The 23,345-nt window shown below is 42.1% G+C and overlaps 1 protein-coding gene across 1 annotated transcript in view; it reads left to right on the forward strand.

Moving 5' to 3' along the window:
* ARTN (artemin) overlaps positions 1-23,109 on the forward strand; it is a 52,793-nt gene extending 29,684 nt beyond the window's left edge. Inside the window, exons 3-6 of the mRNA XM_077277846.1 lie at positions 13,473-13,537; positions 14,043-14,244; positions 16,607-20,777; positions 20,828-23,109. Coding sequence (XP_077133961.1) covers positions 13,473-13,537; positions 14,043-14,244; positions 16,607-17,034 — 695 coding nt within the window. The 3' untranslated portion in view covers positions 17,035-20,777; positions 20,828-23,109. The remainder of the gene's footprint in view (positions 1-13,472; positions 13,538-14,042; positions 14,245-16,606; positions 20,778-20,827) is intronic.
* The last annotated feature ends 236 nt before the right edge of the window (positions 23,110-23,345 follow it).

Genomic DNA, 23,345 nt, shown 5'->3' on the forward strand with positions numbered 1-23,345 from the left:
GTCCAGGAAGTGGTTGGGTGAGCCTGGGGGCTCGTATATGACGCTACTCTGAGGGAGAGGAGACGAAAGAGCCTGAAGGTGTGGACCTCAAAAGAAGGGAATGAGAGTGATGGAGCTGGGGGGATGACATGGAAAGTGCATTGTGGGGACAGGAGTTTGCCGATTCCACCACCAAGTCTGTTTGTGGGTCTTGGGGAATGTGAGAATTGTAAGCCACCATGGGAAATGACAGCAGGAGAGACAGTGTCAGAATCCTGAATCCAGGTTTCCGTGAGGGCCAACAGATTAAGAGAGTTGTTCAGAAAGTAATTGTATAAGAAACGAAGCTTGTTACATACAGACCGTGGATTCCAAAGGACACAATTAAAAGAAGGAGATGAAGGAGTGCAACTAATATTAGTAAGGTTAGTAAGGTTTCGATGTGAGGTGGGGTAGGGGTTGAGGTTGGTGGACCAGGGTTGGGGGAGATGTCCCCTGAAATCAGTAAGAGTAGGAAGATAAAGAGCAAGTAGTTTTTATAATTGTATTAAGTTTTTTTTGTGCAGTGTGTTTGGGCAAGATGGGCTGAGGTTTTTCAGGAAGGTGAGAAGCGCATGCGAGAGGGAAGGAGAGTGGAGCTGATGTATATGAGTCTTGATGGAGGGGGGATGGTGGGGTGAATGTGGATGGCAAGGGAACATAGGAGGATAGGAATAAAGCACATGAATAGAAGGGAAAGCAAAGTGTGGGTTACCTGACTCCTGCCCTGACTAACTGCCATGGAATAACTGCTTTATCTTGATGTTTATCTTCTGGGATGCTTTGCTTCAGGGATACTTGCATGCACCCCTTAGGATGTTTCTAAATTTATAGACCACAATGCAGGCTCAGGAGAGATGGATTGTGGGAACTGGTAGCTGGGGCCAGCATACCAGGGGGTGGTTAGATAATCAAAGACATTGGGCCTGGCTACATCTATTTTCTATAGCACTTTTCACCAGATAACATCTAGACTGATCCCAGTCATGGATATGCAACAGTGAGTATTAAGTACAATGTAGCAAATGAAATATACCAATGATTTAGCAGGCACATTAAAATATGTTTCTAGATGGTAAAGCGGCAGATGACAGACAGTAGACAGCAAGCAGAGGGAATTTGTACTATTAGAATATATTGCAGCAGATGATACAGCAAGCAGAGGGAATTTATACGAATAGAATATTGCAGCAGATGATACAGCAAGCAGAGGGAATTTATATGAATGGAATATATTGCAGCAGATGAGACAGCAAGCAGAGGGAATTTGTACCTGTGTAAATAGAGAAAAGGAGTATGATTAGAATCTTTATATTCCTCAATTTAAAAAAAAAACAATTTTTTTTGCTCTTTTAAGGAAACTTGAACCTGAGATCATAAAATCATATATGCTTTATATAGTAATTCAGTACATAGTGAGAAGTAGCAAGATGGCAATAACTGTGTACTACAGAAGGCACCCAGATGCCATAGTAAGTAACCCATTGGCCCCCGCAACGCGATAGCAGGGAGCTGATGAAAGCCCAATCACAGTATGACTTTTGTGTGGACTCATTAGTTAAAGATTTGACTCTCTAAATATATATGTGCCGAATGTGGATGCTCTATACATACTCATTGCAATTCCTCTGTATGAGCATCTTATAGAAGTTCACAGGGAATAGGACCACTCCCCATGTATCCGTCCTCTGTGGCTTCCACCTCTCAGGACTTTCAAGGGTAAAGAAGCAGCAGATGAAAGTTCTCAAGGCAATTTCGAGGACACTTGATGAAAAGACTGATGCTAATAAAACATGAATTGAGCTGTCTGCACACCTCTGACAATGGCAGAATGAATGTCTAGGAGGCATCAGCCAACCTGCTTCCGACAGCTATTCGGTGTGAGAAACTCTACAGGTTGACACCTCTGATCAGATGCTGGAGAGAGGCCCAGAGACAGAAGTGGAAACAGCGTGAAGTGGAAATATGATAAGGAAGGCTGATAAATAAAAATTCAAAGAGGTGGAAACTTTTATCACAGTTTAACAGTGTAGAACCCTGAGCTTCTATGTGTTAGAGATGAAACTGGTATTGATCATTTACCGAAGCAACAACATAAATATAAAATACTGTATATAACATACAGTACAGACCAAAAATTTGAACACACCTTCTCATTCAAAGATTTTTCTGTGTTTTCATGACTATGAAAATTGTACATTCACACTGAAGACATCAAAACTATGAATTAACACATGTGGAATTATATACTTAACAAAAAAGTGTGAAGCAACTGAAATTATGTCTTATATTCTAGGTTCTTCAAAGTAGCCACCTTTTGCTTTGATTACTGCTTTGCACACTCTTGGCATTCTCTTGATGAGCTTCAAGAGGTAGTCACCGGAAATGGTTTTCACTTCACAGGTGTGACCTGTCCGGTTTAATAAGTGGGATTTCTTGCCTTATAAATGGGGTTGGGACCATCAGTTGTGTTGTGCAGAAGTCTGGTGGATGCACAGCTGATAGTCCTACTGAATAGACTGTTAGAATTTGTATTTTGGCAAGAAAAAAGCAGCTAAGTAAAGAAAAACGAGTGGCTATCATTACTTTAAGAAATTAAGGTCAGTCAGTCCGAAAAATTGGGAAAACTTTGAAAGTGTCCCCAAGTGCAGTTGAAAAAACCATCAAGCGCTACAAATTGGCTCACATGAGGAAAGCCCCAGGAAAGGAAGACCAAGAGTCACCTCTGCTTCTGAGCATAAGTTTATCCGAGTCACCAGCCTCAGAAATCGCAGGTTAACAGCAGCTCAGATTAGAGACCAGGTCAATGCCACACAGAGTTCTAGCAGCAGACACATCTCTACAACAACTGTTAAGAGGAGACTTTGTGCAGCAGGCTGTCATGGTAAAATAGCTGCTAGGAAACCACTGCTAAGGACAGGCAACAAGCAGAAGAGACTTGTTTGGGCTAAAGAACACAAGAAATGGACATTAGACCAGTTGAAATCTGTGCTTTGGTCTGATGAGTCCAAATTTGAGACCTGTGGTTCCAACCACCGTGTCTGTGTGCGACGCAGAAAAGGTGAACGGATGGACTCTACATGCCTGGTTCCCATCGTGAAGCATGGAGGAGGAGGTGTGATGGTGTGGGGGTGCTTTGCTGGTGACACTGTTGGGGATTTAATCAAAATTGAAGGCATACTGAACCAGCATGGCTGCCACAGCATCTTGCAGCGGCATGCTATTCCATCCGGTTTGCGTTTAGTTGGACCATCATTCATTTTTCAACAGGACAATGACCCCAAACACACCTCCAGGCTGTGTAAGGGCTATTTGACCAAGAAGGAGAGTGATGAGATGCTACGCCAGATGACCTGGCCTCCACAGTCACCAGACCTGAACCAAATCGAGATGGTTTGGGGTGAGCTGGACCGCAGAGTGAAGGCAAAAGGGCCAACAAGTGCTAAGCATCTCTGTGAACTCCTTCAAGATTGTTGAAAGACCATTCCCGGTGACTACCTCTTAAAGCTCATTAAGAGAATGCCAAGAGTGTGCAAAGCAGTCATCAAAGCAAAAGGTGGCTACTTTGAAGAACCTAGAATATAAGACATAATTTCAGTTGTTTCACGTTTTTTTGTTAAGTATATAATTCCACATGTGTTAATTCATAGTTTTGATGCCTTCAGTGTGAATGCACAATTTTCATAGTCATGAAAATACAGGAAAATCTTTGAATGAGAAGGTGTGTCCAAACTTTTGGTCTGTACTGTACATATAAAATATATAACATAAATATAACATATACAACATAAATATAAAATATATAACATAAATATTAAATGTATAACAAATATAAAACCTATAACATAAATATTAAATTTATTACTATTTATTGAAAAATAATAACTTGGTAGTTTATTGCTTCCAGACATTCATCTTAAGGCTACATGGAAACGTTGTCATCACGCAGTTGACGTTCACTCGGTGCCGCGGCCACATCTGGTGCTATAGAAGTGATTGGAGTCACATTGTGACACGTACATCACCGCAACCAGCAAAAAATTAGACTCCGTTGGATTTTTTTGCGACGTGCTTGTCACGGTCGTGTAGATGTTGCAATGCAACTTCATTCATTTCTATTGCGCCGCAGTGTAGACGTGGCACCGAGCGAACTTCAGTAATGCGTCACCTGTCGTGCCCAAAGTCGCGGTGCAGCCTTAGCCTAAGAAAGAGGGAAACCCATTCCATATAGCATATGGACATCGTAAACCCCTACTAGAAAAATGATATCCTGGCGCTGATGACAGTCTAGGATTGGTTTGACGCTAACAGTAAGTCTTCCATAATGTGTGACAAGTTGGACCATCTGAGGGTTTAGAAGCAGGTCACTGGAATGACTTCCAAGGAACTGAATATGCAAAAATTAGGAGTTTGAGCCAGATGAACCGGATTTCTTTCTTCCCTAGAACTCTGTGCAATATAAAATGATTAGGGGTGTGTTCCCGTATTGTGTAGGGGCGCTGTCCCTCTCCGTTGGTTATTACCTTGTGGTGAAGGATCCTCAGAGATTGCATAAGTGCATTGCACTAAATTAATGAATATAAATGGTTATATTATGTGAGAAGGCGGAGAACTCGGCCCTGATTCTATTCTCCTGGATGATACTGCCCAGGAGACACTCAGGGTTGTGTTTCATGCCAAACCTTAAATTCATATTCTTAAATGACATTTGGGAAACTTGCCTCTTTCTAGAGATGCCGTCTACACTTGTCGCCCGTGGATATTTCTGAGTGATATATGCACTAGTAGCTAAACATCACCCAGAAAAAGTGGAAGCTGATTATTGTTCTTACCTCACCGCCAAGTTTTTACAACCTAAAAGTTCTAATTAATTTCTATATCTTGATGTTCATAGTTGCGGTGTTGCTTTCCAATCCAAATAGTTGCCGAGCATAAATGGCACAGCTCCATCAACTGTTTACAGCTGCTGAGGAATACGGCGGCAGATCAGGTCCTATGCTTCTCAGTAAGAGTTTCTCTGCAATCTCCGGCATGGTTGTTGAGTCATTCTATACAAATTAAGGCTGATGCCGGAGCAGAGTTCAACTGATGGGACCCACACAAATCTGATATTGATAAAATATCATACATGGAAAGTAGAAGAAAGGGAGCTGGGAGCCACCGCGGCCATCAGGGCAGTACTGGTGGGACTGCAGTAAGGGGCATGGGAAAAATATAATGAAAGGGGCCAAGCTGGAAGATTAGGACTGGACCTCAGCAGTTTGCTGGTTCCTCAGTAAGTGGGTAGGGTATCGGAGTGCAATGGGCCTGCGGAACCAGAAATGAAGATCTATGCATGTGAGTATTGCAATGTGATTTAGTGTAATGCATGCCTGTAACATGTGAGCGGAGTGTGCCGCATGTATGTGATGTGTAAACAGTGTGGCCCTGAGTAAAACTTCTTGAAATGGCTCCAAAAATTTTGCGCATCTCATAAGTGTGCCAAAATATTGTGATTTTGCCGCTGTTATGACAATCTCGTCCAGCTCTACCAACCTGAGCAGAGCTAAGACGGGGCATGGCAAAACCTATCCAAAAACAATTAATCATAATTTACACCAAAAAAAGGGCATAAATGTTGCTAAAAATGTATGCCAGAGGAGCACATTTGTTAATGAATTTGGGGCATCTTACTCCAGCACACAGTAGAGAACGAAAGTCTTGATGAATCGCAGCCTGTATGTATTGTATGGATCTAGTGCATGTGCAGTGTATGTGCTACATGCGTCTAATATGTAAATGCTTTGAAATATTAACTCCAGTTAATATTTTCAGTCTTCTGTGCTCTGTAATATATCTTCAGTCCTTATTTTGGCTGCCCACTCCAGCTGGCACGATCACTGGACTCAGGTCATGAGGCTCTCATGGCATCATTACAGGTCCTTCTGCACTTCTATGGTGCTGCCTGCTTCTGATTGGTCTGTGTCATACAGGAGGAAGGAGTACACGCCCACATTCAAAACCATCTAATAACACCCACTTGGATTTAACTAATGTTAACTTAGTAAGTGCCATTGATTTCTAATATCTTCGAGTGGCCAAATTAGAAAAAAAAAGCCACTTTGTAGTCCGCTCCGTAGCCACTATTACATGGTGTGTCTAGTAGATCTAAGTTACTAACTAGTAGAGATGAGCAAACCTGAACTTAAAAGTTCAGGGTTCTTACAGGACAATTAGTCTTTCCGGAGCTAAACGCCGAACACGGACTTCTCCTGGAAGTTTGATGGAGACAGAAATTTTTTTTCCTGGTGTATATTTATAATGTTTACAAATATCTAATGTCTATGGGGAAGTCTCAAAAATCATCTGGAAGGTTGAATTTAAACTAATCCAGTCCTTTGTTTGTCTGACATAAGTGGTGCCAGAGACACTGAGCAGCCAAGTATAAATTTAGAGTCACTTTTGTCAAAGTTTGCTTTTGGGAAATAGATTATGTAGGAAAGGTCAGAATACTAATTCGCTATTAACCTCTTTAACCTGAGGGTCTAAAACAAAGTAGAATACACATTGCATCCAGAACTCATAGAAAATACTGAAATACCTCTTAACTAACCAATATTATTATTATTATTATTATTTATTTATATAGCACCATTGATTCCATGGTGCTGTACATGAGGAGGGGTTACATACAAATTACAGATATCACTTATAGTTAACAAACTAACAATTACAGACTGGTACAGAGGGGCGAGGACCCTGCCCTTGCGGGCTTACATTCTACAGGATGGTGGGGAAGGAGACAATAGGTTGAGGGTTGTAGGAGCTCCCGTGTTGGTGAGGCGGTAGCTTCAGTAGTGGTGAGAAGGCAGCGGCGTAAGTGCAGGCTGTAAGCTTTCCTGAAGAGGTGGGTTTTCAGGTTCCGTCTGAAGGATCCAAATGTGGTTGATAGTCGGACGTGTTGGAGCAAAGAATTCCAGAGGATGGGGGATATACGGGAGAAGTCTTGGAGGCGGTTGGGTGAGGAGCGGATAAGTGTGGAGGAGAGAAGGAGGTCTTGGAGGACCGGAGATTACGTGAGGGAAGATATCGGGAGATTAGTTCAGAGATATATGGAGGAGGCAGGTTATGGATGGCTTTGTAGGTCAGTATTAGTAATTTGAACTGGATACGCTAAGGGAATGGGAGCTAGTGAAGAGATTTGCAGAGGAGAAGCGGAGGAGTAGTGAGGAGAGAGATGAATTAGTCGGGCAGCTAAGATAAGGATGGACTGGAGAAGTGTAAGGGTGTTAGCAGGGAGGCCACAGAAAAGGATGTTGCAGTAGTCAAGGCGGGAGATGATGAGGGCATGCACAAGCATTATAGTAGATTGACGGTTGAGGAAAGGATGGATTCTGGAGATATTTTTGAGCTGGAGGCGCCAGGAGCTGGAAAGAGCTTGGATGTGCGGTTTGAAGGACAGGGCAGAGTCAAGGGTTACTCCGAGGCAGCGAACTCCCGGTACGGGGGAAAGCGTAATGTCGTTAATTGCGATAGATAGGTCAGGTATGGAAGATCTATGAGATGGAGGAAAGATGATGAGTTCAGATTTGTCCACATTGAGTTTGAGGAGATGAGAGGAGAAGAAGGAGGATATGGCTGATAGACACTCTGGGATTCTGGACAGCAGAGCGGTGACGTCTGGGCCAGAAAGGTAGATCTGAGTGTCATAAAGGTGGTACTGGAGTCCATGGGACTTTATGAGTTGTCCCAGGCCAAGTGTATAGATTGAGAAGAGTAGGGGTCCTAGAACAGAGCCTTGGGGGACTCCAACAGAGAGAGGGTGGGATGAGGAGATAGTGTGGGAGTAGGAGACGCTGAATAGCAGTTGAAAAAGTATGAGGAGATCCAGGACAGGGTGAGGTCTTTGATGCCAAAAGAGGAGAGGATCTGTAGTAGGAGGCAGTGGTCAACTGTGTCAAAAGCAGAGGACAGGTCTAGAAGGAGGAGTACAGAGTAGAGTATTACAGCTTTGGCTGTAAGTAGGTCATTAGTGATTTTGGTCAGAGCTGTCTCAGTTGAGTGATGGGGACAGAAACCAGATTGTAGATTGTCAAAGAGCAAGTTATATGAGAGGTGCGAGGAAAGTTCAGCGTGGACGTGCTGCTCCAGGAGTTTGGAAGTGAATGGAAGCAGCGATATTGGGCGATAGCTGGACATAGCTGTTGGGTCGAGGGTTGGCTTTTTAAGGATAGGCGTGATTGTGGCATGTTTGAAAGCAGAAGGGAAGGTTCCTGAAGTTATTGATAGGTTTAAGAGGTGGGTTACGGATGGGATAAGTGTGGTGGTGAGGTTGGGGAGGAGGTGGGATGGGATGGGGTCAAGCGCACAGGTGGTGAGGTGTGATTTGGAGAGGAGACAATTAGGCCCCCCTTCAGTGATCTTGGAGAGGGAGGTTATGGGGTTTGGGCATTGGTCTGGTATACAAAGGGGTTGTGGTGGTTGAACAATGAAGTCTTGCCTTGTCTGGTCGATCTTATTTTTAAAGTGTGTGGCAAAGTCCTCAGCAGAGATGAGGGAGGTTGGAGGGGGCAGTGGGGGGCGGAGGAGGGAGTTAAAGGTTTTGAATAACTGTTTGGGGTTGTAGGATAGAGAAGATATGAGGGTTGTGAAGTCGGCCTGTTTAGCAGAGGTGAGAGCAGATTTAAAAGCGAGTGTTGCCTGTTTGAATGCACTAAAAAAAGGCGTAAAAGCCAAGGTGCTCCCAGTTGGGTTGGTCCTTCCTTCTAGTATTAAAACCTCACCTTGTGTCAGCTGACCTCAATATAGATGGGGGAAGAACAGGACAGAGGCCTGACTGTATAGCATACCTGTCCATGGGAAGCTATATAGATGAAATACCTAGCTCAAAAAGGGGGAGCCCCTGTTTGTACAAAATACAAGAAAGTACAGCAAAACCAAAGAAATGAGCCGGAGCACCGGAGTTGGTAAACTGGGGCTGATAAGTCTGAATCCCTTTTTTTCAGGGCTTCAGACGGAAGCCCCAATGGAGCCACTGATGTGTGGCAACAACGTAATGTGAACCCAACCCCTGGTTCCCTGCGCAGGTCCATTTAAAGAATAGGTGTACACAGGCACACTGGCTATTATTGGATCAGAGTGCTGTCTGTTGAGCACACGTGCAGCACAGTGACCAAGATATGGTTGTCTGTACAAGTGCTAGTACTCATGTTAGGAATAAAGGCTGTTCAGTTATTAAAATAGATAAATCACTTTCTGATATACACTTTTTAATTCTTTTTTTGGCACCATTTTTCATGTCTTTGAAGTTTAAAGAAAGAAGGTCTTGATAATTATGTGCATGCCGTGTAGCTATTTTGTACAAACACAATTACAACAGACTTTCATTCTTTAGTTTACCCCGGAGGCTGAATTCTGAGAACTGTAAAACAAGGTTTCGATTACATTCTATTATTTCATAACTCAGCTACTTTAATAAGATAATATTTGCAATCCCACTTGTTCTGAGTAATTGCGTTGAATTTGTTGTTTCTTCCTCTTATATAAGCAAATGAGTTTCCTTAGAATCCAGGAGACGTTGTAAGTGTAACAATGTCCATTATCGCTGCACCATGGACATATGTCCAAAATGTAGGACAATGGACATTGTTACACTTACGTCTCCTGGATTCTAGGGAAACTCATTTGTATACTGCCTCCGGAGTACAGTTTATCGCAACCTTCATTACATATATATATATTTGGGTTTTTTCATTGCAGAGAATATTTATATTACTTTTTACATTACCCCAACATGTGCTTGTGAAGGTGTTTGCCCAATCCTGTGATCACATTTACCAGTGAAACTTATGCGACTAATGTCCATGATCTCTCTCGAATTGTCAATCTCTTGCCCATTGTGTAGTAAAAAGACTTTAGTAACATGGTTCTCCAGGCCAGTACGATTACATTAATACCAAACTTGTACTTTAAAAAAAAAAAATTTTTTAGCGGCTTAAAAAGATTCTGAACTGGATTTAAAACAAAAAAAATTGGGTTTGTGTCATCACCTTCTTAACTTTTTTCTTTATCTTTCCATGAACCTGCGTGAGGGCTTGGTTTTTTTTTTCGCGTTGAACTGTAGTGTTTATTGGAACCATTTCACGGCAAATGTTTTGATCACTTTTTATTGCACTTTTGGGAAAGGTTTAGCGACCGAAAAACAGCAAATAATTTTACATTTGATGGCTGATACTATTACAGACTCGAATATAGTGAAAATACTTAATTATGGATGGTGGAAAGTGGGGTGATTTACCGGTAATTAAATTTTTTTTTTTTTTAACTTTTTTTTACATTTTATTTTTTAATAACGATTTCTGTTGTTTAGAGGCTGGGGCTGGACAAATACGTAATGGAGCAGGAAAAGGTTAAGGGGAAACTAACAGCTCCCTAACCTGCTACCGTGTATGTGCAGAATTGCAACTGTTCCTGCATTTCTAACATGTTGAATTCTGGCTCTTTGCAAATGTTGCTCGAGCAATTTTCTTCCTCCCTGACAATGTGTAATGAAGTGAGGTGTATGTCCTCAGCTTCATCGGAGCTCTGTGCATACCCAGGAGGGCAGCGATGACATGGATTTTGACCAGCTGAGAGATTAGAAAAGAGCCGGTAGTGATGTCGTTCTTGCAAATCACATCGCTTGCGCCCACAGGGAAGGGCTTACATCATTACAGGGAGGATTAGTCTAGGGCCATGCTAGAATAAAGGGAAAGGTTGCTATACATACAGTACAGACCAAAAGTTTGGACACACCTTCTCATTTAAAGATTTTTCTGTATTTTCATGACTATGAAAATTGTACATTCACACTGAAGGCATCAAAGCTATGAATTAACACATGTGTAATTATATACTTAACAAAAAAGTGTGAAACAACTGAAATTATGTCTTATATTCTAGGTTCTTCAAAGTAGCCGCCTTTTGCTTTGATGACTGCTTTGCACACTCTTGGCATTCTCTTGATGAGCTGCAAGAGGTAGTCACCGGGAATGGTTTTCACTTCACAGGTGTGCCCTGTCAGGTTTAATAAGTGGGATTTCTTGCCTTATAAATGGGGTTGGGACCATCAGTTGTGTTGTGCAGAAGTCTGGTAGATACACAGCTGATAATCCTACTGAATAGACTGTTAGAATTTGTATTATGGCAAAAAAAAGCAGCTAAGTAAAGAAAAACGAGTGGCCATCATTACTTTAAGAAATGTAGGTCAGTCAGTCCGAAAAATTGGGAAAGCTTTGAAAGTGTCCCCAAGTGCAGTGGCAAAAACCATCAAGCGCTACAAAGAAACTGGCTCACATGAGGACCGCCCCAGGAAAGGAAGACCAAGAGTCACCTCTGCTTCTGAGGATAAGTTTATCCAAGTCACCAGCCTCAGAAATTGCAGGTTAACAGCAGCTCAGATTAGAGACCAGGTCAATGCCACACAGAGTTCTAGCAGCAGACACATCTCTACAACAACTGTTAAGAGGAGACTTTGTGCAGCAGGCCTTCATGGTAAAATAGCTCCTAGGAAACCACTGCTAAGGACAGGCAACAAGCAGAAGAGACTTGTTTGGGCTAAAGAACACAAGGATTGGACATTAGACCAGTGGAAATCTGTGCTTTGGTCTGATGAGTCCAAATTTGAGATCTTTGGTTCCAACCACCGTGTCTTTGTGCGATGCAGAAAAGGTGAACGGATGGACTCTACATGCCTGGTTCCCACCGTGAAGCATGGAGGAGGAGGTGTGATGGTGTGGGGTGCTTTACTGGTGACACTATTGAGGATTTAATCAAAATTGAAAAGATACTGAACCAGCATGGCTACCACAGCTTCTTGCAGCGGCATGCTATTCCATCCAGTTTGTGTTTGGTTGGACCATCATTTATTTTTCAACAGGACTATGACCCCAAACACACCTCCAGGCTGTGTAAGGGCTATTTGACCAAGAAGGAGAGTGATGCGGTGCTATGCCAGATGACCTGGCCTCCATAGTCACCAGACCTGAACCCAATCGAGATGGTTTGGGTTGAGCTGGACCGCAGAGTGAAGGCAAAAGGGCCAACAAGTGCTAAGCATCTCTGGGAAATCCTTCAAGATTGTTGGAAGACCATTCCCGGTGACTACCTCTTGAAGCTCATCAAGAGAATGCCAAGAGTGTGCAAAGCAGTCATCACAGCAAAAGGTGGCTACTTTGAAGAACCTAGAATATAAGACATAATTTCATTTGTTTCACACTTTTTTGTTAAGTATATAATTCCACATGTGTTGATTCATAGTTTTGATGCCTTCAGTGTGAATTTACAATTTTTATAGTCATGAAAATACAGAAAAATCTTTAAATGAGAAGGTGTGTCCAAACTTTGGTCAGTACTGTACATGGAGAAGGTTTATGGGAACTCGGGGAGCTGTCAGATTCCTTTTACAGAAAGTTGTTCCAAAATCACAATTTCTTAACAACTGCTCCACTTAACCACTTAAAATGGGAACACGGGATCCACGTTGTTGTAACCAGTTGGGAGCCCAGCAGTGGGACATACAGCGATCAGACACTTATTACTTATTCACAGGATACGTTGCGGGATGATTTATTTAATCACTCTAGAATTGAAAAAAAATAATTAAAATAAACACTTTTCCTACTCGTTTCAGGAGCATACAGGTCCTTTAATCATAATCGTTATGGTCCTGTAACGAGTAGGAAAAGTGTTTCTTTTAATTTTGAAGGGAATTTTAGAGTTGATCAAATAAATATGTTATTTTAACTTTTTCACTTGCGGATGCTGGAGCCATCGACTCTACCTTACTTGATTACTTGAGAACTGGCCCTCACCATTGTCCGTGCACCGCACCCAACAAGCTATCATTTTTACCCTAAAGTGGTGAGCTGATGAACTTTTTCTTTTACATTATTGTGGGATAAACCCTTACAGGCCACATTGAATGGAACTAGCAATTTACAGAAAGAAGGCTGTTGGGACAAATTTAATTAAAGGTACATACATTTCAATAAATTTGGCGTATTTTCACCTAACAGTTGGGAAGTTAAATCAGACCAGGGCGATGTCACATTGTAGCAGCTCCGAGTGTATCTCGAGTTTCACTCTCTTGTTTGTGCGACTTAAAGAACAATTTTTAAATTAAAATTGTTTAAATTAGTTTTTCTTAGAATCCGGAACCATAAATGATTTGTGGAGCGACATAGGACTGTAAGACCATAATAAATGTATGACTTCTCTGCTCAGAAAGAAATAAAAACCGAGAGTTAACAAGAAAAAACTATTTTGGTTCAACAAGAAAATAACTGTAAAAGCGAAGCTGGGATTGGAGATTTTGGCTACTCGTTTAGAATTTTGCAGCTTGGTTTGCATTGAGTGTCACGTACGATTGATATTATAAAGGATCGTAAAACTAGGAAACTGCAATTCTAATGAGATCAATACTTTCCTGTTTGCAGACAGGCCCGAGCTGTTCATGGGAAGAGGATCCCAGTCTGTGACAACCCCGCCCTGGAGCTGTAAGGTGAGTGCGAGTTGTGAGAACAAAGAAGCTTCGGTTACATAATTACTGGGGCTAAATAAAAAAATAAATATATATATTCATTACATAAATAGATAGATCTTGCAATTACAGGAAGGTGTCAGCTGTATAACACAGCCGGCACCAGATAAGTATGTTGCAGCCTCAGCTCTTGAGCCTGCGTCATAGCCTCCCACAGATGTTTTATCTACTGAGGAAAGAGTTAACAAATAATGTAACAACCACGATGAAAAACAAACAACTCAAAACACAATAAAGAAATCAAGAAAATGGAAACATTTTTAACATATTGTCCATCTGTATTTTCATAAAACCGAATGATTTACAAACATGTTCAATAGTTCATGTAGAAAATCTGGAGATGAGAAACAAGACTTTGACTCTATAAAGTGCTTTTAAAAATGTAGTACTGGGAAAAGGAAAGCTTAGGGAACGCTTCCTTTCTGGAATATGACCCTGCGTTACTTACGGTCTTTTTTTTCGCCAGGTAACACTCTGGAGTCTTGCAGTATCACTGCTGCTTCTGTCAGCGATGATAACCACCGGCTCTCCAACTCCAGTTATGGAGGGGAAGTCCATTGCAGAAAAGGAGTCTGACAGTTTGGGAACAGATGACCCCAAGAGCGTGGACTTTTTAGTTGAGGAGAATGTAGAACAAACCATAAAATCACCAGGAAGACCGGTGTTTGGTGAGTAGAGACATTTGATACTCTATATATTTTTTTTTGCGTGTAGAGAATTGTGCAAATAAGATATTGAGAACTGCAATAAAGTAACAAAACAATATAGAAATAGTCATCAATCACAGAAATATTAACTGTCAGTTGTAGTGATGAGCGAACGTGCTGGCATAAGGTGTTATCTGAGCATGCTCGGGTCCTACCCGAATGGCTTTGGAGTGCTCAAATACTATGTATTGCAGGTCTCACTCATCACTATTAAAAACCTTGAATAAATCAGCCTCAGTGTCTATTTATCCTAAGTTCCTAAGTTAGTTTGCCCTGGGCAATGATATTTTATTGCTACCATCAGTAGCTGAAATTTCAGGCTCATCTGTGGACGCTTGACAGCGCCTTGAAAAAAGATTCTTGTGCCGTGAACTTTTCCATATTTTTTCACGCTGCATTTTATTGGGATTTTTGTGATATACCGACATAAAGTAGCAAGTATTTGTTAACTGTAAAGGAAGTGATACAAGGTTTTCTAAATATTTAAAAAATATACATTTGAAAATTGTGAGGTGCATTTGTATTTAGCCCCCTTGAGTCAATACTTTGTAGGACCACCTTTTGCTGCGATTATTGCTGCAAGTTCTTTGGGGTCTCTATCGACCAGCTTTGCACATAGAGAGGTGACATTTTTGCCCCTTCTTCTTTGCACACTGACTTTCGCTCAGTGAGATTGGATGGAGGCATCTGTGAACAGCAATTTCCAAGTGTTGCCACTGATTCTCAATGGGATTTCAGGCTGGACTGTGACCGGGCCGTTCACACATGACTATGCTCTGATCTCAACCCTCCATTGTAGCTCTGGCAGTATGATTACGGTCATTGTCCTACATCCCTACATCCAGGATTGCCCTGCATTTAGCTCCATCCATCTTCCTATCACCTCCGACCAGTTTCCCTGCCCCTGCTGCAGAAAAGCATCTCCACAGCATGATGCTTGCCACCACCATCTTTGACACTGGGGATGGTGTTTTCGGGGTGATGTGCAATCTTAGCTTTCACCACACCCAGCATTTTGCGTTCATCCTGAAATGTTCTACTTTGATCTCACCTGACCTGAGCACCTTGTCCCACACGCTAGCTGTGCCACCTACATGGCTTTTTGCATACTGCAAACGGGACTTCTTATGGTTTGTTGTTAAACAATGGCTTTCTTTTTGACCCTCTTCCAAAGACGCCAGATTTGTAGAGTTTATGACTCAGTTGTCCTGTGGACAGATTCTTCCTCCTGAGCTGTGGATCTCTGCAGCTCCTCCAGAGTGACCATGGGGCTCTTGTTTGCTTCTCTAATTAGTGCTCTCCTTGCTTGGGCTCTCAGTTGAGGTGGACGGCCATGTCTTGGTAGGTGGCCGTTGTGCCTAGGATGATGGATTGAACAGTGCTCCACGAGATCTTTAGAGCTTGGGCTATTTTTTTATAACCTAACCCTGCTTCACTCTTCTCCACAACTTTATCCCTGACCTGTCTGGTGTGTTCCTTGGTTTTCATGATGATGTTTTATCCCTAATTTTCTCAGACCTCTGAGGCCTTCACAGGACATCTGTATTTATACTGAGAAGAAATTACACACAGGTGGACTCAATTTGCTAATTATATGACTTCTGGAGTCAATTGGTAACTCACCATTTTATATAGGAGTATCAGACTACAGAATACATGTCACAAATTTCAAATTTACATTTTTTAAATAATTAGAAAACCAGGTATCATTACATTTACACTTCACAAACGCTTGTTACTTTGTGTTGGTGTATTACACAAAATCCCAATAAAATAAATTTAAGTGTGTGGGTGTACTGTATGTGTTACGGGGGAGAGATACAATAGACCTCACAGCCATTGCCGTGCAGTGGATGCAGAATAGGGAAGGACTGTGTCCAATTGGCAAGTTCAGTATCAAATTCAGAAGGATTGGGACTAGTGATGAGCGAGCGTGCTGGGATAAAGTGTTATCTGAGCATGCTCAGGTGCTAACTGAGTGTCTTCGGCGTGCTCAAAAAATATGTTCGAGTTCTCGCGGCCGCATGTCTTGTGGCTGTTCGACAGTTGCAACACATGCAGGAATTATCTGTTTGTCAGGTAATCCCTGCATGTGTTGCAGCTGTCGAACAGCCGCGAGACCTACAGGCTCGGGGACTCAAACGTATTATTCGAGCACGCCGAAGACACTCAGTTAGCACCCGAGCATGCTCAGATAACACCTTATCCCAGCACGCTCCCTCATCACTAATTGGGACTAGAATTGATCAGTTTATTCAGAAGTTTCTCTTTGATAATTGATGTAGGAATCTTATGACACTAACATGTGACTATTATGTTGCAGAAAACATAACCTTAACGAGCCAAAGTGATGACGAATTACCGGACAACATCCTATTTCGCGCTGAACGCTCTCCTACAGGCAAAAAAAAGAACAAGAAGGCTGGAAAAGGTGAAAATGGTAATAAAAATGGAGACTGCAGCAGACATCATATACGGGTGAAGGTGCGGGACCTCGGGCTTGGATATGACTCTGGCGAAGACATTACATTTTTTTACTGCATGGGGTCCTGCCAAAAATCTAATAATTACGACCTCACGCTGACGACCCTGCTGAAGAACAAGGTCATCACCCACAGCTCACACAAACGGGTGAGTAACCAGCCATGCTGCAGACCGGGCGCTTATCAACCTGCAGTCTTCCTGGATGCCAACCATGAGTGGCAAGTGGTAGAAAACCTGTCCGCGGCTAATTGCACCTGCGTAAGCTGATGTTCTCTGCAAGACGAGCGCGCAGCGGAAATAATGCACGGCTCCCGGTAACAGACCGAGAAGAGCAAAGGCAGAAGAGGTCGGGAAGTTGGACGTGAGGAGCCGTCGTGGTACAAGGCATTCAGCACAAAGTGGTCCTACAAGTTTCACCTCTGTTGTCGAAAATCTAGAGACTTGGCTAACAACCGGCTCCGGCTTTGATGTCATTGGGTTTTTGCTATGAAAACATCTCACAGAGGTGGAAGATTTCTTTGTAGTTTTTACCGCTACTGAAAATAATGAACTTCAGCACAAACCGATCAGAACACAGGGTGACGTCTAGAAGTGACTCATGGAGGTACATGATGTAAGAGACCAAGGAAGCCCCAGCGAGTCCTCCAAGTGATCCTCACCAACGGTCAACCAACGATATTATATACGTAGACACTCATGTATAAAACCGTCACATGGCTGCTTGAAATAATGGGCACAACATTTGCAAACTGGACTTTGTAAAAGCTGCAGATAGTTGGGAGATGAGTAAGAAAAGGCGTAAGTTCATAAAACCTCCTCTGTGGTAGCCCGCGGCATACCAGCTCTGTACACGTTTATGGTAGCCCACAGCATACCAGCTCTGTACACGGTTTATGGTAGCCCGCGGCATACCAGCTCTGTACACGGTTTATGGTAGCCCGCGGCATACCAGCTCTGTACACGGTTTATGGTAGACTGCGGCATACCAGCTCTGCACACGTTTATGGTAGCCCACAGCATACCAGCTCTGTACACAGTTTATGGTAGCCCGCGGCATACCAGCTCTGTACACAGTTTATGGTAGCCCGCGGCATACCAGCTCTGTACACGGTTTATGGTAGCCCGTGGCATACCAGCTCTGTACACGGTTTATGGTAGCCCACAGCATACCAGCTCTGTACACGGTTTATGATAGCCCGCGGCATACCAGCTCTGTGCACGGTTTATGGTAGCCCGCGGCATACCAGCTCTGTACACGGTTTATGGTAGACTGCGGCATACCAGCTCTGCACACGTTTATGGTAGCCCACAGCATACCAGCTCTGTACACAGTTTATGGTAGCCCGCGGCATACCAGCTCTGTACACAGTTTATGGTAGCCCGCGGCATACCAGCTCTGTACACGGTTTATGGTAGCCCGTGGCATACCAGCTCTGTACACGGTTTATGGTAGCCCGCTGCATACCAGCTCTGTACGTACACGGTTTATGGTAGACTGCGGCATACCAGCTCTGTACACGGTTTATGGTAGCCCGTGGCATACCAGCTCTGTACATGGTTTATGGTAGCCCACGGCATACCAGCTCTGTACACGGTTTATGGTAGCCCGCTGCATACCAGCTCTGTACACGGTTTATGGTAGACTGCGGCATACCAGCTCTGTACACGGTTTATGGTAGCCCGTGGCATACCAGCTCTGTACATGGTTTATGGTAGCCCGCGGCATACCAGCTCTGTACACGGTTTATGGTAGCCCGTGGCATACCAGCTCTGTACACGGTTTATGGTAGACCGCAGCATACCAGCTCTGTACACGGTTTATGGTAGCCCGTGGCATACCAGCTCTGTACACGGTTTATGGTAGCCCGTGGCATACCAGCTCTGTACACGGTTTATGGTAGCCCGCAGCATACCAGCTCTGTACACGGTTTATGGTAGCCCGCGGCATACCAGCTCTGTACACAGTTTATGGTAGACCGTAGCATACCAGCTCTGTACACGGTTTATGGTAGCCCGCAGCATACCAGCTCTGTACACGGTTTATGGTAGCCCGCGGCATACCAGCTCTGTACACAGTTTATGGTAGACTGCGGCATACAAGCTCTGTACATGGTTTATACCAGTTGTGTTTGATCGCAAAGAGGATACGACAACATCACATGAGAGGCACTTTTACTATTAGGCTATGATCACACGCAACGTTTTTGCAGTATTTTTTTTCTGCAGGAAAAATTTGCTGTTGGCAGTAAAAACGCTGCGTTCAAAACTCCCGTTTCTTCTCACTTTCCCAGTGTTTTTGCTACTTTTTTTTGCAGCAGATTACATATGTACTTTCTCTACAGTACATGTCTAATCAAGTTAGATTTATGACCCAAAAGCACAGTTGCATTTTTTGCAAATTTTATTTTTTTTTTTTCATTTTTTTTTAATTGCTATCAATGGGTGAAAAAATGCAGCAAAAATGCTGAAAGAATTGACAAACTGCACTCCTCAAAATCAGTCAGGAAAAAAAAAAAAAGATTTCAGAAGAGTCATAGCTTTTTCTAGTATTGTAAAAATCACATGAAAAAACAAAGCAAAAAATGCTGCATGTGAACATTGCCTTAGGATTTGGGTAGGTGCACATTTTCTGTCCATCTGAGAAAAATGGTCCAATTACTATGATCAGAGTTTGATCACGGTGGCATCACTTTTTCTCAGAGGTGGAGACAAAAAAAAAGTTTCTGCACCTTCTCTATTCTATCAGTACATGAAAATGGGACTGCACTCTGATGTCATCAGAGTGCGGTCCGGTGTTTTTCACGGATCCATAGACTTGCAGTACTGATTTTGATCCAACACTCGGATCAAAATTGGACATGTCTTTTTTTTCACTTGGTCCAAGGAAGTCGGACATGTGCACAGCCCCATAGAATATCACGTGTACAACGGCTAGCCATGAAAACCACATACAGTACTCGTCCAATATAACAAGTCCTTTCTGATATCTTTTTATCTGTATTGGATTCTGAATTTTTCCTTAGGGCTCATAATCAGAGGAGACAAAATATCTTTATCTTCCACCAGTCTCAATCTCTAGAATCAATATCAAGTCGTGCAGATTAGGAAGGATAATCGATCAGCACTTGGTTTATGTCTCTATGATACTTTATTGTGCAGAAATTAGCAAAACCAAAGATTAAATCCGAGCTGCTTCTTCTGATGGCTACTAAGTGACAGAAGGATCCACAGGAGACTTCCCCAACAAATTAAGGCTCTGTGCACACGTTGCGGATTTGATGCTGTGGATTTGCAGCAGTTTTCCATGCGTTGTACAGTACCATGTAAACCTATGGAAAACAAAATCCGCAGTGCCCATGCTGCGGGAAAAGCCTCTTGGAAACGTTGCGTTGCTTATTCCGCAGCATGTTCATTCTTTGTGCGGATTCCGCAGCAGTTTACACCTGCTCCTCAATAGGAATCCGCACAAAAAAACACTTAAAATCCGCGGTTTCTCAAAACAGGTGCGGAAAAATCCACAGAGGTTCCATCTACGTGTGCACATACCCTTAGGGTTTGGTGAATGCGAATACTTGTTTTGAGTTTCTGATTCCGTTTAGTAAAATTAATTGGAAACATTCTATAAATTATAAATGTTGTTATCGATAATGGAGCAAGAAAAAAAAAACAAAAAAAACCTCAGCCACATATTGCACATTGCTTTCCTTTCTATACTCAATAAATGATTAAATGCTAAAAGAAGGACAAAAAACTGTTGCAGCAAGACATAGGGTTTAATTACCGCACCCAATAAAATCCAGTATGATGTAGCAATCATGGCGTGTATAAACACAACAGGGTATCAAATGATAGTGTCATAGCGCACGCTCCTTGGTGTCATTTGTATCACACCTTTATGGATGCGAAGGTAAAATCAAGTATTAGGTTATTAGACTACAGGTCAAAGTGATTAACGCAATCAAATTCCCCAAACCACTCACTAATCCCATCATTTCACACTACAGTCGTAGGCTCATGTTCACACCACAGTCGGAGGCTCATGTTCACACCACAGTCGGAGGCTCATGTTCACACCACAGTATTTTTGAACCTATGTTATTTGATTGGGTCGATCAGATGACCTTTTTTTATTTTTGCATGAAAAAATTGCAGCACGCGCTAGTCTCTTCCGTATTTTGGATGTTTGCCCAATCAAGTCTATGTGCAGCAAAAACTTATCGGATTGCACTCAGTCCAATGGGGCAGTGCAGATATGCACTGAAAAAATATAGCAGAATGTGGCAAGTGGCTCCGCCAATCAGATCCCGCGTAGCCATACGAGTCTATGGGTGCGTGTAAAAATATCAAACTTCATTCAGATGTCATCTGAGTGCAGTCCGATGTATACGCACAGAAACAATAGAGAAGATGGAGAAATTAATTTCTCCGTCTTCTCCGCACCTGGGAGACGATCCTTTCATCTGATCACAGTAAACTGACACTCGGATCTCTGCGGCTTTTTGTTCTCATGTTTTACTTTAAAGGCAAAATAAAAAATAAATAAAAATAAAACAAGAATAGTATTACAAACAGCTGTGAGCAAAGAACAAAAACATGACAAAGTAGCGATACATTGCAATTCATACAGCACCGTTGTATCAATCTATGTTGTACACTGTTTACATAAGGTAACCTTTCGATTTCGGAGAGGTGATGTTCTATGTTCTATAATAACTAAAGACTTTTGCCGCTGGAGGCTTTTAGGGGACGACCTCACTCCTAGTATAGGGAAAAGCAATTTACAAGGGAAGTGTAGAAATCTATGAGCCCTTCTTGTACATCTGTATAACTGATTCCATACAGAGATTGGTTCACGTGAAAACTTTTTGGGTGTTTTGAGAAAAGAAAAAAAACCCACTTTTTTTGCAATGATCCTTCACAAGCTGTGTTACAGGTATCACACATGGCTGTGTATGTCATAAATTAAAGACTTGGGCAATTTTCTATTGAGAACGGCATCTGCCATACGATTGCCATATTGGGGGCCATAGGAAGACAACGTCCTCATGGGACAACCCCTTTAATGCTGTACATAATTTATTAAAAACAGACTGGCTGAATTCTTCTAAGCTCTATGTAGAAACAGGAAGTCTCTTTTTCCTGCATGAGTCATCATCAAAACTACAATTCAACAATACTGCAAAGTCTATGGCAGGGGGGATAAGTGGAGCACCTTGGTCAGGAGTTGAAGAGGGGGTAGATCTGGGTTGCCAGGGACTTTATAAAAAAAACCTCTTTTCCCTGGGTGAGTCATCATTAGAACTACAATTCTACATCATTGAAAAGTCTCTGGCAGGAGGGATGAGTGGAGCACCTTGGTCAGGAGTTGAAGAGGGGGTTGATCTTGGTTGCCAGGGACTTTATAAAAAAAAACTATTTTTCCCTGGATGAGTCATCATTAGAACTACAATTCTACATCATTGCAAAGTCTCTGGCATCCTAAATCAACCCCCTCTTCAACTCCTGACCAAGGTGTTCCACTCATCCCCCCCTGCCAGAGACTTTGCAGTAATGTAGAATTGTAGTTCTAATGATGACTCATACAGGAAAAAAAAGTCTTCCTGTTTCTATATATAGAAGGATTCAGCTAGTCAGTTTTTAATCTCGTGATGTCATGGACCTAATGGAAAAGAGGAGAATTAACTGGGTTTCTGCATATTAGGAGAATAAACATGTTGATGGGAGGAGTGCTTCTTTAATAAGATATTCAGGGAAATCTACAGAACGCTTTTTTTTATTTTTTTTTATTTTATTTTGAGTTAATCCTCCGTATCATTCACAACGCCATTATATCGTTCTACACCTCATCGGTCACTACTTGTAAAGTGCACAGAACACGACCGCGTGGACTCTTTGTTTCTTTGTCCTTTCGAGACATCAGCATCTATTTATTGCCTCTAACTTATTTATTTATTTGTTGTGTTTATTTTTTCTTTTTTGTATGATACATTTTCCTTTCAAGAATTTATTTATTAACATATCTCTTAACCGTGTTTATATTTTGTATGCTATTCATATTTAAAGTCTATTTTTTGACAATTATGTCAGGCGGCATTAACCCTGTATGTGTTACAATGGGTCAAACATTCATTGATGGTTCTTGTTCTATACGCTGGGGGGGTAAAATAGGCCACTAAACCATTACCGAGCAATAAATTGGTAACATTTAACATGTCCCTGTCAGACATTTTGTACTGTTTTATAGTAATATTAACCTATTTACTGTTTTTATTGCAATAAAAAATCTATTTTTGTATAGATGCCTGTTTACTATAGAAATAAAGTTAATACTCATTTGTTGCATTCTGTGCAAGTGTACAGTTTTAAAAATGGTAATTAATGCACATGCACCTACTCATGTCTGCCTGAAAGTCCCCTTTTGCCTTTTGAAGGGGAGTAGAGGAAGAGCTCACCTGCAAGGGCCGCTCAAAGGCTATGTTCACACATTGCATTTTTGCAGCATTTTCTTCTTTTTTTTTTTTGCTGCGTTTTTTTTTTTTAATTGCAAATTTTCAGCTACGTTTCACACTGCCAGCAAA

Source organism: Ranitomeya variabilis, chromosome 8, assembly GCF_051348905.1.
Source record: "Ranitomeya variabilis isolate aRanVar5 chromosome 8, aRanVar5.hap1, whole genome shotgun sequence".
Lineage (NCBI taxonomy): Eukaryota > Metazoa > Chordata > Amphibia > Anura > Dendrobatidae > Ranitomeya > Ranitomeya variabilis.